At 32.2% G+C, this 16,170-nt stretch overlaps 1 protein-coding gene across 1 annotated transcript; it reads right to left on the bottom strand.

Annotated features, from left to right (window-relative positions):
* Positions 1-7,053: 7,053 nt before the first annotated feature.
* On the bottom strand, positions 7,054-7,734 carry LOC137738309 (monothiol glutaredoxin-S2). The gene has a single exon (XM_068477948.2). It carries the CDS (start codon positions 7,592-7,594, stop codon positions 7,286-7,288), a length of 309 nt encoding a protein of 102 aa, XP_068334049.1. The 5' UTR covers positions 7,595-7,734; the 3' UTR covers positions 7,054-7,285.
* Positions 7,735-16,170: the final 8,436 nt, after the last annotated feature.

Raw genomic sequence — 16,170 nt, 5'->3', positions numbered from 1 at the left:
TTGGTTTACTCTGAACTTGTATAGAACTACTTATATTCTATTGAACTTTAATTTTAGTCAATTACTTTCCAGAACTTTTATAATAGGCTAATTTCCTCCCTTAACTTTAACTTTAGCCGATTACCCCCCTAGAATTTTATAAATAGCCAATTTTCCCTTAGTGTTTAGATTTTAAAATTTTTCATCCAATTTTCATATATCCAATTTTTCATTCTTTTTGCACATCATATAGTTGTTGTCACATCCCGGCCCGGGCGGGATCACTTCCCAGGCCCGCTCCACCACCGTAGCACGATATTGTTCGCTTTGGGCTTACCATTCCCTCACGGTTTTGTTTTTGGGAACTCACGAGCAACTTCCCAGTGGGTCACCTATCATGGGATTGCTCTAGCCCCCTTCTCGCTTAACTTCAGAGTTTCTACAGAACCCGAAGCCAGTGAGCTCCCAAAAGGCCTCGTGCTAGGTAGAGATGAGAATATACATATAAGGATCACTCCCCTGGGCGATGTGGGATAAAACAGTTGTCATGTGTTGTCTGCATTATCAAAATAGATGAAATTTTTTAAAAGTCTACCGTTAGGGAGAGAATTGGCTATTTATAAAAGTTGGGGGGGGTGTTTGGAGAGGGAGGGAGAATAATTGGCTAAAATTAAAGTTTAATGGAAATTTGGCTAATTATAAAAGTTCAAAGAAGTAATCGGCTAAAATTAAAGTTCAGAGAAAAATTGACAACTCTATATAAATTTGGGGGCAAATTGACAAATATGCCTTTTATATTTAGAAGAAAAAAAAAATTCTTACGAGTACACAATTAAAATTTTAGAGTGTCAATTATAGGTTTTTATTATAAGGTAATTTCACTACTACAAAATTGGCTTAATGTGTTGGAGAGTGGTGGTGGTTTTATACCATTATGGTCGGATAAAATTTTTTCAAATAACAAAGTACTATTCTAGCTTATATCCGACATCAGTGCACTACTTTCTGACAAGAATAATGAAGCGGGCCCTTAACTCCACCAGATTTAGTTTTTATATATGTTTAATCAATTCTGGCAGCTATATCCGACATGAGTAAGTAATGTGTCATATTACATTATATTATTTTCAAATTTTTAATACTAACTCTAGTGGTTATATCCAACACAAATGTTTTCAAATTTTTTGTACTAACGTTGTCGGTTATATTCGACACAATTATTATTATTTTTTTTTAAAACCTAGCAAATTTTGGGAGCGAATTTTGGGCGGGATATTTCCCACCATTCTGTATGTTGAAAAGTGTGCTATCAGTTCTAACCAACGACAATAGGAAAGTGTGTCGAACAAATTTTTATATTGTTGTCAGTTTTAACCAACAGTACTACTAATTCTACATAATAAAACCCCTCTCCCTCTTTTTTGCACCGTTGCCTTCTCCCTTCCCCAGTTTCTTCTTGTTCCCGCTACATTCCTTCTCCTCTCCTCCTTCTTTCCTTCTCCTTCTCTTTCTCTTCTCCCCTTCTCCTCTCTCATTTTCCCTTTCTTCTTTTCTCCCCTTCTCCTTCATTTCCCTTTCATTTCCCCCTTCTTCTTTCTAGCATCTCTTTCTTCTTTTCTCCCCTTTCTTCTTTTCATTTCATCTTCTTACCATGATTTTTTTTATCCAGTTCCTCCATCACTCTCTCCATGACAATCGCCAATCTCATCTCCCCGTCTTCTCTCTCTAGTACAACAACACATGATTTACACCAAACACCATAAATGTCTCTCTTTCCTGCTCCTGTTTTTCTATTGTATGTAAGGGATTTTGCTTATCTAAGGTAATTAGTGAGGGATTTTGTTTCAACTTTTTCAAGTTAACTAAAAATTTGTAGTTCCCTAATTTTATTATGGTTTTGTAGTTTTTGTTCAATTCAATCTATTTTTATGACTAATTTGCTAATTATCAAATTTCTCATACATTGTTCTATTTAAACCACATTTAATTTATCTAATTTGTTAATATTTAGTGATGTTTTTTGCATCAATTGTTGTTGAAATTTTGTTAATTCATGTTTTCTCATGTGATGGACTGTTTTTCTGCAGTGAAGAGCACTAAAAGAAAAAGAGGAAAAGAGAATGGGGGAAGGGGGAAAAGAGAAAGGTAGCACCGACAAAAGAAGGGGAATTTTGTTGTCTAAACACTTTGTGTAATGAGATATATTGTTGAAGAACATTACCAATGGAAGCATTTATGTCAGATATGGATTTTATTTATTTATTTATTTTTTAAATGAGCATGGGTGTCGGATAAATGAGGATTTTTTTTTTTATTCAAAATATAAATTTGGTTTATATACTTTTATATTTTATGTCAGTTATATGCATTGTACTAAAAATCCCCGCCTAGGCGCTAAGCGGTTGGCCACTATCCCGATTAATGCCTAGATGTTTAAAAATTAAGAAATAGCGACTAGACCTACTAAGGCACCCGCCTAGTCCGTCCAGACCTGCCTAGACACCCGCCTATGTTTCGATTCACTTAGACAGAAAATAGATAATTTTCATTTTACATTTTATTTTTTCAATAAATTGTAAGAGACTTGTTGAATACTTAAAGGAACACACATTGTATACTTGTTCCCCATGTTTTCATTATGTTCCAATAGCTCATAATATGTCATTCCATTTTGTAGTTTATGATGAAATCATATATATTTTAAGTATAAACAGACACTTATTTACACGAAATATAATAGATTTAATTAAATTCGTCTAGTCCTCCTAGGCGCCCGCCTAGCAGCTTAGGCGCTTGGCCCTAACTCATTGCCCGACTAATACCTAGCGTCTTTTAAAACCTTGGTTATATGTGATAGCATCATCTTTATGCCCGTAAGGATTTCTCACCAACTAATGTCGCCTATAACCGACGGGAGTATTAATGTCACTTGTATCTGACACTATTTTCTTAGTGGATTGAGAGTCCTATCCGACAGCAAAAGCCTTTTCGTGACACAAGCAATGATGTCGGTTCTTTTATTCGGCACTTGTTAGATTTTTTGCTAATATCCGACATAAATAGGCTTTTCTTGTCATTTGTTAGAATGACACTATTGGGTACTTTTGTAGTAGTGTTTAGCCAAAGATCAATAAAAAATTTACCATTTAGCTATATATCAGTGACATATTTTTGTTTAGGACTTAATCAATGATATATTTTTATTAATTAGTTATAGGTCAATGATAAATGCTACATGGGCTTTAATGCATTATCAATAGTTAGAATTTTACCCTTCTCTCGTTCTTTCTCTTGTTTTTTTTTTTTTCAAAACAATTGTGATTACATGTTGCTCGGCCCTTCTCCTCCACCCCACAACCAATTGCCAACTAGATCTACGAAATATGCAGTCAAGCTGTCCACATGCGCTCTGTCTTCCCCTGCCAGGACACCACTTGGATCTCTCTCATCCTTCTCTCACTCCTAATCTAGCAACTTGTTCTTGGTGGGACTCTTCGATGACGACACACCACTGCCACCACCTACAAGAGAAAAAGACCCGAAATCAAACCCAAAAAGCTCTGATTTCAATACATATGCCTTGTTACCACCATCTTTCACTTGCAAGGCCTTCTCGTTGAGCCCAAAACAGGTAAAGACGTGATGAGGATCTGCGAGGGATGAATTTTATGGGTTTTGATGTTTTCTTCTTTTGGGTTTGAAATCATTTTGCGTTTTGATTAATTTGATGGGTTCTATCTCCTTCTGTTCTATGATATGAAATTTATAGTTTTTTTTTAGTAAGTAATTTTATGGGTCGAGAGAGACTCCATGAAATGTGGAAATGATGACTGGAAGAGAACGAAGAAACGGACACTGCAATGCAGCATCTGAATAGAATTGTAAAAACAGAACTAAGAAACATACACTGCATTGCAGTGTCTAAATCAAAATTTAAAAAAAAAATGAAAAATGAAAACAGAACCATGAAACAAATATTGCATTGTAGTTTCTCAACCAAAATGTAAAAATAAAATAAAATAAAATATTTAAAAAAAATAAAGAACTAGGAAACGGACACTGCATTACAGTGTTTGAATCAAAATGTAAAAAAGTTATAAAAAAAATAAAAATAAAAAAAAAACTAAGAAACAGGCACTACATTGTAGTTTCTGAATCAAAATGTAAAAAAAGTAAAACATAATAGGTAAACAGACATTGCATTGCAGTGTCTGAATCAAAACATAGAAATTAATAGTCACTCAAAGAATGAAGTATAGAAGGCGTGTGAGTAATGAAAAAAATGGGAACCAGGAAATTGACACTGCAATGTAGCGTCTGAATCCAAGTGTAAAAAACAGAATCAGACGCTGTGTCGTAATATCTAATCTGTATTGGCCTCTTCCAAAATATGAAAAATATGAGTAACGGGGCGTCAGTTGAAGTGGGTGCCAGCTGTGATGATAAATTCTGTAATTTTTATTTATGTTAAATGCATTTAAGTGTCACAATACATGATTGACCTATTTATAAAAAGTCAATCATGGTACTATTCACTTTATTCTTTATTTTGTCATTATCATTAAAACTTAATGTTTTCAAGTCCTTTTTATTAGTTTTCCTTTATTATATTATTATATTATTATATTATTGAAACTTTAATGAAAAACTCTCGGTACTATTCATTTTAACGAAAAACCATATTTTTACACTAAAAAGTCAATCCTGATACTATTCACTTTACTTTTTATTTTGTCCTTATCATTAAAACTTAAAGTTTTCAAGTCATTTTCATTAGTTTTCTTTTGTTATATTTGTTTTAAATATTTTATAAATATTTAATTCACTTAAATATCATGGATATTTAAGCCATTTCCTACGATGACATATAAGGTTAAAAATACAAATTTTATTGGGAATCTAGAGAAAATTTTGGGCTTAAACAGAATTTCTCAATATAGCTATTACATGGGGAAGAGAAACATTGGTTGGGGCTACAACCCAACCGAGCCGAGACTAGACCCATCTTTGCTCATATCAAGTATTTACCTCACAAATCGACTACGTACAAAATAACTGGATAAGCGTACTTCGATTCATTGCAATTAGACACTACACAAATACATAGTCGTCACAACTAGACACTACACACAAACCCATAATTTCCATGAAATCGCTAGCAACATTCCAACTCTAGCTACCATGGTAATAGTAACTTTATGGAGTAACCATAACCATAATATCACTATTCTATTAAACTATCCTGGTTAGCTTAAAACTAAAACGACAGAATTTGGGGACATAAACTTCTTAAGGTCCCCAAGAAAACAGTGAAATGCCTTGATTTGCATGTGGTGTGGAGATCATTTGTCGTATCAAACTTTGGAATTACTCCAAAACCAAACACGTTTGAATACCTACTATACTGACAACTTTTCCAATTTTTTCCGTTTGGCCCATTTCATGGGGTTTTTTTTTATTTTTTATTTTTTTTTTATTTCACCTTGACAAAGAAGATAGCATGATAATTTTTTCATTTATAAGCTGAATTTTTTTTTATTCAAATCACTTAAATGACGAATTTGATACAAAATTATTATAACTTCCCATTGTGTGTCTAAATTAATTAAAATAATTCACTATTCTTAATATAAACTAACAAGGGCCACACACCCTGTATGTGAGAGTATATGTGAGAAATACATATATATATATATATATAATTTTTTTTACTAGAGTGATGATTTGTTTTTAACGGGTTGGAAGTTATGGAGAAGAGAGAGAAAAACTGTGGTATTACTTGGCTTTGAGGGAGAGGGAAAAAAAAAAGCAAATTGTTTTGTGTTTGATTTAATATATTGCCTTTTTTTTTTTTTTTGGTTTTTTTTAATAAGGTTAGAATGGAATTTTCACATTTTTTTGGTTGACAAATAATGTTCTATTATAGTAATTTCACCCTTGTTAAATTGACATGGCTAGATCCCAAACACACCTCCACCCATTTTTGGGTCCCCAAGGCTCACCAGTCATGGATGGCGCCATGTCAATTCTTAGTCTAAACCCAAATCTATTACACTTACGTCAGCTAAACGTGCCCACCTAAGAGAGTGGCATGATAGAAACTGACGCTTGGAGCCCGTCACAATGGTTGACTGGGCTTCCAACGGTCACTAGCCACATGGCCACATCGCAGACATCCATTTCAAACTCTCACTTTAATCCTACGGTTCTTACTATTTTCCGTCATAATAATATTTTAAAATCCAGAAAAAAAAATGAAAAAAAAAAAAAAAAAAAAAAGTATTCTAACGGTTACTCGTAAATTTTGTATGTAAATACTAAAAAAAAAAATTTTGCTCTTCCCACACCAAATTCTACACAATCTTTTATTTTCTACATTCTTATTTCATTGTCTATTCCTATTTTGCTTGTGCTTACAAAAATGACATTTCCCGTCGAAGGTGGAGTCGAAGCCGAAATCGCATGGTCGACTGCCGAAGATGTTTTCTTGTGTGAGCGTTGGAAATCCGTTACCCATTGTCCAGTTACGGGCAATGAGCAGAGGTGTCCTAATCTGTGGAAGAAAATTTATGAGATTATGTCGGTAATCAGGACACTAATCATGAGGAACAGTAACAGTCATGTCAGTTACTATTCATAATGAGTGGAAGTGAACAGTAACAGCCATGAAAATTTACCATTTAAGTAAATAGTAACTGAAATAAGTCTAGTGCTCGATGTAAATCAACCAAAATAGATGGAAATGCTTTTAATAGGTTGTATGGATATGTTGTATTACAAAAATAATTAAAAATAGCATGAGGGCTGAGGGCTACAGATGCCCAAATCGTATAATCCTCAGTAGAGAGGAGAGTAAAGAGGAACCATGGCGAGTTCCCAATTCAATAAAGCTGAGAATTCTGCTGTAATTCGCTCCCTCCAAACTTATTTTTTCACCCATATATGATGCATTTCATTCTGACCCATATCATTTCTCACGCGTAAAAGTAAACTTGTATAGATAAGATATTTCACGCATGCCATGCATATATTGAGCATGCATAACTAGGAATCTCAAGTCTTACAGTACGAGGATTAATGAAAGTAAGATTTTATTATCATAATAACCAGAACAAGAAACATAGCGTATTACAAAAAAGCTAGAGTACATCATAAGTTAATAACCTTATTGAAAACTCTTACATGCTCTATATATGCTATATATTTATTATATAATCCGACTCCGACATTTCTTTTTGTTTAGTAATATATCAAGCATGCATAACTAGGAATCTTAAGCTCCTGTTATGTAAGTTAATTAGCTAAATCAAACCCATAATGCTCCGACGCGCATAAGCATGGGGATTAAGGAGCGCTTAAGATGAAGACTCATGACCTCATTGGCTCCACCCACAAGTTCACCGCCAATGAACACAGCAGGCACAGTAGGGTTGCATCCCAGCCTAGAGAGAGCTTGCTCTATCTCCCTCCCTCTTTGCATCTCATCAAGCTCATACACTGCTGGGTTCACCCCAAAGTCACAAAGCAGGGTTTTGATCGAGTGAGATATGCAGCACGAGCTCTTGCTGAAGATTACCACTGGTCTCTCGGATGCCATCTTTGTTACCGCCTCCATTGCTGATCAAAATGCAGCTAGTAGTACTTTTCAAAAGTGTAAGATGAAGGTTAGGGTTTAGGAGAGCAAATGGGAACTGAAGTGAAATGTGTCGAAATTTTTTTTGAAGTTGGATGTTGTGAGTATTTGGGGAGGGATGGAAGGGTTTATATAGGGTAGGGACATGGGAGATGAGTGGATTGGCATTGTTGGCTTTAGATAGCTAGAAATTAAAGGGCTCTTTCATTTGATAGTGAAGGAAAATAGGAATGTTCCCACAGATATTTAATTAGGCCATGCGATTCAAATGTTGCAAATTATAGCTAAGAGGATGAAAGTTGCATGCACAAAAATTAACCGAATCTTTTTGCATACGGAAATTCTAGAGACGTGTAATTAATTTGTACGGCTTCACATTCTTATCTTGTTCCATATATATGCCTATTGCCTAAACACGCACCTTTGCTGTATCCATTTTTCATTTCTTTCTCTTGTTCTAGATTGATTATTTACATATCTGTTGTTAGGGTTTTCTTTTTGGGAAGGTAACACCATATGACATGTTAACACAAAGACGCACTCATTTCTGTATGCTCTACTTTTTCTGCCCATAGAAAAGGCTATGGTACTCGGTGAGTTGATGATCAACGGCACACTACAACAAAGGGTTTGTTGTATTTGATCTGCCGTATCTATCCTTGAGAGCATCTGCTGAGTTGGATAAACTAGTTGGTTTTATCCATTTGGGACCTCCTTTTTTGCATTTGGATTCGCATCCAATTCATGAAAATGATACAGAAAGCCAAGTGAAAGAAAAATACATGCCCACAAGAATTATACATTTGCAGTGTTCATACGTACATGTCAAAACTACTTACAACTCAAAAAACTTATCAAGTACTAATGCATAATTAATTAGGTCCCCCACAAAGAAGCCTAATACATAGTGGCCTCGTTTGGCAACTTGGACTATACTGACTATTTCAGTCGGATAGGATAAATATTCATTGGCTAGTACTGACTAAATTAGTAGCAATATTGGACTAATGACCGTATTAAGAGGATCAATTATATTTTTTTAATTACTTGTTAATAATATTTTTGGAATGATAATTCAAATTTAAAAATATATATATTCAACAAAAAAAAATTCACAAAATTAAAAAATTAAAAAAAAAAAAAAAAACCAAAACAAAAGAAACCCAGAGAGACGAACACGGAAGACGAAGTGCTCAAAGGTTCGGGATCCTTTTGAAACCCATACCAAAATTATAATCACAAACTGATCCATCAAATAGAAAAAATAACAAATTATCGAGAATCACAGATCCATCAAATAGAGAAAAAAAAAATTTCACAAACTAAAAGATACAAGACATGGAGAGAAAAAGAGGGGAAAAAATGGAAAATTGCAGGAAGAGGAAGACAATGAAGATGAAATGAGAAAACACCCATGAGGAAGATGATGCAATCAGGTGTGAGCGGGAGTGGTTATGCTGATTTAGGTCTAAATCTCTAGCAACAGAGGTGAGACGACGAAGCAGATGCAAGAGGGGTGCAAACCGTGTTTTTTAGTTTTGAGGCCAACTAATTATACCGAGCTTTTTGAGCATACTAACTAGCGAGTATGAGGCGTACTAATCAATTTGGACCGTATTCGTTAATACGATGACTATTTAGTGTATAAATCTCGCCTCTGCATTATTTATTCTATCCAATACTTAATCCGATGTGCCAAATGAGGCCATTGGGTTTCATTGCATTTTGAAATGTCAAAATAAATTTGCGACCTAAACTAAAATTTTAGTTAACCAATCATTCTCCTCTCTCTTTCAACCGACGATGATACACGGTGGGGCATGTCCTAAATCCAAAAACACGCTGCCGTACATGGAAGAAGACAAAGCGATATGCCATTAGGTCCTACCTTGGTCCTAAATGTTATCTTCTATATATATCTTTCCATGTCAAAGTGATGTAGATAGCTGCTTTTGGCTTACCCTATTTGTTATTTTCTTGCCTATGTTCCAAGAAATTAATAATAGGGTGCTTTAGATTTTAGCTCTTACAATTCATTATTTCTTGATAAAAACTCATATATCTTTAAAGATCTAGTTTAAGCCCAAATTTAAATTTTGCAAACATATAGGAACACTATTGACCTATTAATGTAATTTATTTACACTCATGCCACTCATACTTTATGGTCCCTTTTTCAAATTTCTAAATTTATGCCAAATTAAAAGTAGTAGAAAAAGTGAAATAAAATGAAAAAAGTGTTTGCATTAACCGTATCTATGTTAAACTAGAAAAGTGGTTTTTTTTTTTTTTTTTTTTTTTTTATGATATATTTTGTAGCAATTTTATCCATATTAATTGGCAAGTAAATTAGTTTGTTCCAATTATTTTTTAAAAAATACTGCACCTATATTATATATTTTGAATCAAATAACTTTCCTCTAATTTGTAGGTAAATTATTTTCTATGTATTGTTATATGTGTTAGACACGTTTTGTTGTTGTATAAACATGAGTGGAACATAATATTGTTGATTTTATACATCAAACTGCATTTCTCTTGTTATAGGTAAATTATTTTCCAATACAAGTACTAATGTTAGGCAAGTTTTTATGTTGGTACATCCAATATTTTGTATCATTGTAAAGAAAGATATTACATTACACCCATGGTATAATTGTTGTAGGTAAATTATTGGAAATTAATTTGTAGTTAGGTAATGAACATTTTGCATCATTGGAAATGAACATTTCAAAGAGTAGGGTAGGTAAATTAATTTGTTCTAATTATATAAAAAAAAATTACACGAGACCTAGTTATATTTAATTTTTCCAATTATTAAAAAAATTTATGCTACACCCAACCAAATAACATTTCTCTAACTTGTAGGTAAATTATTTTCCATGTATTGTTAGATATGTTAGGCACGTGTTATTGTTATATAAACATGGGTGTAACATAATATTTTTAATATTATGCATCGAACTACATTCCTTCTTAATATAGGTAAATTATTTTCCATGTAATTAGTACATATGTTACACACGTTTTGTTGTTGGTATAAATATTATTTTGCATCATTGTAAAAAAGAGATTATATTACACCCATGGTATAATTGTTGTAGGTAAATTAATGTGCATGTAGATAATGAAATACAATATTCTAATATATTAATAAAAAGGGATAGATTCAAAAGTATTCAAGAGTAGGGTGAAAAAACTAAATCGAATAGTTTTATGAAAATTCAAAACCTTTCTAAAAAATTAATATGCAATAAATTTTTAACCTTAATGTCTATTTTTTTTCTTGTTGCAAAATCATTTACTATTTCCTTACAATTAATTCTCTATATCAAGTATGTAATAGGGGTATTTTAGACATGTGAAAAATGTAAAATGTGTGAATTAATATGAAGCTAATGAATTTGCTTATATGGATCCTAGTCATTGAGTTTTCTTTAAGTAAAAAAGTTATGTAGGGTTTTATATGAAGAAAATTGAGTTTGAATGGCTAAAATCATATTTTCATTTAATAAATATCTAGTCTGGACCGCGCATGCATAAACAACGTTTTTGAAAGGTCGATCGACATGATGATATATTGATCAATCATCTCTAGAAGAATGATTCCCATCAAATGGAAAGGTCCGGACCCTTCACTTTCTTTTGATCGACTTTCCATCACTACTTCGAATCTTGATCATGCAAATTGATGGTAACGTCTCTTAGCTATACGTAATTTATACTACTCATTTCATATATATGTATATATATAGGTACTATAATTCTTTATTAATTCCATATGTAGATCATATCTGTCACATATATATAGGTATTATAATTCTTTATGCCATATGTATATCATATCTGTGATTTCAGGTCTCATTTCATATTCTCATGTGTATGTCGTGACCTGTATAAAGCCTGTGACAGAATACTTTATTAAGGAACAATGGCCTATTGGCCTTCTCTACATGGCGCAATATTGGCCAATTGGGAGCTAGCCAAGGGTCATCTTTGCAAGAGTCATATTGTAGGTTTCCTTGACCGTACTCTCTCGTACTTATTACAGCATGTATATGCAATCATGCATGGCTATTTTTGATCTCGTACATATGCATGCATGTCTTTCATATAATCATATATAACATATATCAGTCATTCTACTGCGGATAAAATATTCATGATCACGTAAGTTTGCAGTATTCAAACGATATATTAACTTCATGTCAACGATATGAACACATTTAAATATGTTGTTAACCACAATATAGAAAAACTTTTATATATATATATATATATATATATATTTAAGCACATGTTAACTGCAATCTAGAGTAAGAGGTCTTATATATACAGAAGTATTCAAAAATTAACTAGCTAGTAACTTAACTCGACGTTAGTCACTCATTTACTAGCACTCTACAAAATAATTAACCTTATTATTCAAAGCGTTTGTTCAAATGTTCATGTTCTCATTCATAGATCATTGTTTGACTATTCAATATTATTCATGTATCATGAACCTTCACACTTTAACGTATATGATATGTGTACCTTTCTTGAGTATTCTTTTTCGTTCACAGTAGCTAATATGTGAGAGAATGTGTGGGGATAAGGTCCTTATAGTTATACGTGTGCGGGTGGCGTAAGTTGGAAAAAGAATGTCAACTTTTTAAGCGAAAAGTCATTGAAGATAAAAAAGTAATTAAGCGAGGACGGATCGTGGCATCACACAAATTAGGGTTTTGGTTGATGAGGTCAGGTACAGGTACATATTCTCTTGATTGTTTTATTCCTTCTCAAAAGAGAGAAAGTGGGCTTCATGAGGCCCCTATTTGCCTATATATATATAATGGATAATTTAGTTGCGGTTTTTAGTTCTTAACTATTATAAACTCAAATTTTATGTATTTTATGTTTTAAATTGAGGTCCCTCTTCACATAAATAACATAATAATAAAAGATATGTAATAATATCAATAAAGACTCAAACCGTTATTTTGCTTTTATTTACACCACCAATTAATTATTGAAATTTGCTTATGGGTTTCAACAACAATAAAATTGCTTATGGGTGCATTTTAGATTTTTATTTTTATAATATGAGTACATTTATATAATAAAATTTGGGTACATTTTACGTATAAAAAATTGGTACATTTATATAAAAATGTGGGTACATTGCACATACAAAAAATTGGTACATTTTATATATACAAAAAAATGGGCATGTTGCATATAAATTAAATAGGTACATTTAATATTAAAAAAAAAAACAATGAGTACATCTTATATTAAAAAATAAATAGATTTTACATTAAAAAAATTGGTGCATTTTACATAAAATGAATGGTACTTACAAAACAAAAAAATTGGTACATTTTGCATTAACAAAGTGCTACATCTTTAAATAAAAATGGGTGCATTGTAAATAAATTACGGATACAAATAAAAGGTTAAAAAATTATGATTTTAAATAAAAGTTTAAAAAATATGGACACAATAAGAAATTAATATATGGGTACAAATTGAAACTGAAAAGAAAATTGGTATAATTTTTTTTTTTTTTTTAAAGGCTTGCAAATTAAAAATGGGTACAAACTAAAAATAGAAATATATGATACAAAAGTTTAGCCTAAATATAAATATAGCAAATGTAAATTTTCTAACTCTAAATGAATATATTTAGAAATACAATTTAATTAAAAAGAAATAAATTTAATTATCTTGACATGTAAATATTTTATTATTGAAATAATTAATGAGGTTCATAAAACCTAAAGACCTTGATTAAAAATTGAAAAGGATCTTAATTAATGGAGTAGAAAAAATAGAGATGAGAACCTAATTTTTCCTATATATAATGAATAAATAATATATATATATATATATATATATATAAGTTAATAAAGATCCGGAGACACATCTTTTTGTCATATATTTTGACACAAGTTTTTGTAGAGTTTGATCTATAACGTATTTTAATGATCTAAACCGTCTATCTTTTAGGTCATTCTCAAAGATCATGTCTACGAAAAATCACCAAATTTGAAACAATATGACTGTTGGATTAAATTTGGTGTTTTCTTGTAGAACCGTAGTCATCTATTTTCTTAATTACAAATGAATGCCTTAATGATTTTGGATTTGTTTGATTTTTACAAGGATGGTCTATGAATGATTACTAAAATATAAATTATTCGGATCGTTAAAATTCATTACGAAGTGATCCTTCAAAATAAATGTCAAAATATGTGTCAAAACTCAAAAGCGTGTGTCCCACATCGTAACTGTAACATCCCAGTGGATCTTGTAAGCCTTATATGTATATTCTCATATCTACCTAGCACAAGGCCTTTTGGAAGCTCACTGGCTTTGGGTTCCGTAGGAACTCCGAAGTTAAGCAAGTTAGCGCGAGAGCATTCTCAGGATGGGTGACCCACTGAGAAGTTCTACTCGTCTGAGTTCTCAGAAACAAAACTATGAGGGTGTGGTCGGGGCCCAAAGAGGATAATATCGTGCTACGGTGGAGTCGAGTCCGGGATGTAGTGGGGGCCCAGGCCGGGATGTGATAGTAACTATATATATATATATATATATATATATTAATGCATGCTTTTGTGGATGCGAAACAGACAGAATAATACTTCTCCGTCCAAAATCTTAAAGCAGAAATAAAAAAAGAACAAAATCTCTCTCCAACTCATATTGTGCATAAACATGTCATTTCTACATATTATCGAACAATATATTCTTTATATGATCTACTTCAATAGCTTGCTAAAGGATCATATTATGATCATCCATTTATCCACCCACTTAGAACCTTCATGGTACGTATTATTTGTTCTATAAAATATCAAAATATTGTACAAAAATCTTGTTAAGATTGGCTGCCATTTGTGCTTGTTGGTGGTGGCATATTCCTAGTTCTGATTAGGGAAGTTGCTAATTTGACATCGATATTTTCTTTTGTTCTGTAAATATCAGCGTTAAACACGTTGACAGATTAAGCATGTGTTTGATTTATCTCTATGACCTTGACAAAGGAATTTAAGCTGTATATTGATGATTAAGGGATACCAACATTTTTCAAATAATTATGGGGGTATATATAAAAGAAATTAGATGATATAGTACCACCATGTAACACACAACGGGTAGTATCCATCAACAAAAACATGACATGTGGCAAAGTCGTTGCTAAAGGAAAAAACTCATGCCTGGGTATTATTAACTGTTAGGAGTATAAGATCAGTGGTTGATCTTGGTTTACATAAATTAACATCTCACATCCCTTTCTCCACGCCATCTGAGTACTAACAAAAATCTCATTAGAAGTTGTCTTTCAATCTTGCAATCTCCATCCATGGACATGATATTGAAAGGATATGTAGCATTTCCTGGAGTTTCATCAGATCTTGATAGACATTCTTCTAGTTCCTGGTACATATCAAAATCGCGCTTAATCAAATAGAGGCTCACACCAGATTTTGGAACTTGCATAGAAAAGCCAAACAAGGATAAAACAAACTCTCTATAAAAAATATAAAAAATAAAAAAAAAACATTAAAACAAATTCAAGTTAAAGATAAGGTCAAAATTAATAAAATGGAAAGAAAAAAAAAGTAACACTTGTACATTAGAACTCTCTCAAATTTTCAATCTAATAAAATGGGGGGAAAAAGTAACACTTGTATAAAATGGGAAAAAAAGAGAGGATATCTTGTCACTTTCAAATTTTCAATCCTGATTTGTACTTACGAATTTTGTAATGGTAAAAGTAACATTTGTATATTATCTAAAAAAAATAGAAAGTAACACTTGTATATACAAAGCTTGAAACCAAATAATATGCAGAGCGCGTACCTCTTAAGACTTGAAAGGTGGAGGGAATATACGTAAATAAGAATCTTAAGATTTCTTCAAATAAACAATCTTAATTGGTTTAACAACATCAGGTTACCTACTTTGTTAAAGAAAATCCTAAATTTAAATCTCATAAACAACAATTTGTTGAAATATGACAAAAGATATTTCTCCAAATCATTGTTCTTCACTTCTTCTACTAGAGTTTTGTAGTTTCGGAAAAAATTAGAGATTTTTGGGGACTTGTCTCAAAGAACCATCACTATGCATTTAGAGAGGGGCTTTTATCTACCCGAAGGGCTTTGTTCAACTTAAGGCAACCTTCAAGGTGTTAACAAACCAAAAAGGCGAAAAGAAGAGATTGCAAAATCCTGAATCTTAATTTATACACAAAAGAAAAAAAATCAATAAAATTGTCAAAAAGACTACATAACACAAAATGAAACATCTTGCCAAAAACTAATTCTGGAAAAACAAGAAAGCAATCCAACATTAATTAGTAGAAAATATAAATTAGAACAATCTTCGTTGAACAAGCAAAACTAAAGTCACAAGAACGTGCTAACTGAAACTTATTACCGCTACAGGCTAACTTAGAAAAGCAAAACACAAACTCCAGACTTATTATTTTTCAACACTCTACGTCAAACTCACGGTGATGATACACCACATCTTGAGTTTGCTAACAGAAAGCCGAAGAGTATGCC

The sequence above is a fragment of the Pyrus communis genome, chromosome 13, assembly GCF_041283825.1.
Source record: "Pyrus communis isolate YQ-2024b chromosome 13, ASM4128382v1, whole genome shotgun sequence".
Classification (NCBI taxonomy): Eukaryota; Viridiplantae; Streptophyta; class Magnoliopsida; order Rosales; family Rosaceae; genus Pyrus; species Pyrus communis.
The sequence above is the reverse complement of the archived record's forward strand: the minus strand, read 5'-3'. Positions and strand labels throughout refer to the sequence as shown.

What these genes read in the sequence shown, in the direction of transcription:
- LOC137738309 (XM_068477948.2), bottom strand. Translation starts at nt 7,594, where the DNA reads ATGGAGGCGGTAACAAAGATGGCATCCGAGAGACCAGTGGTAATCTTC.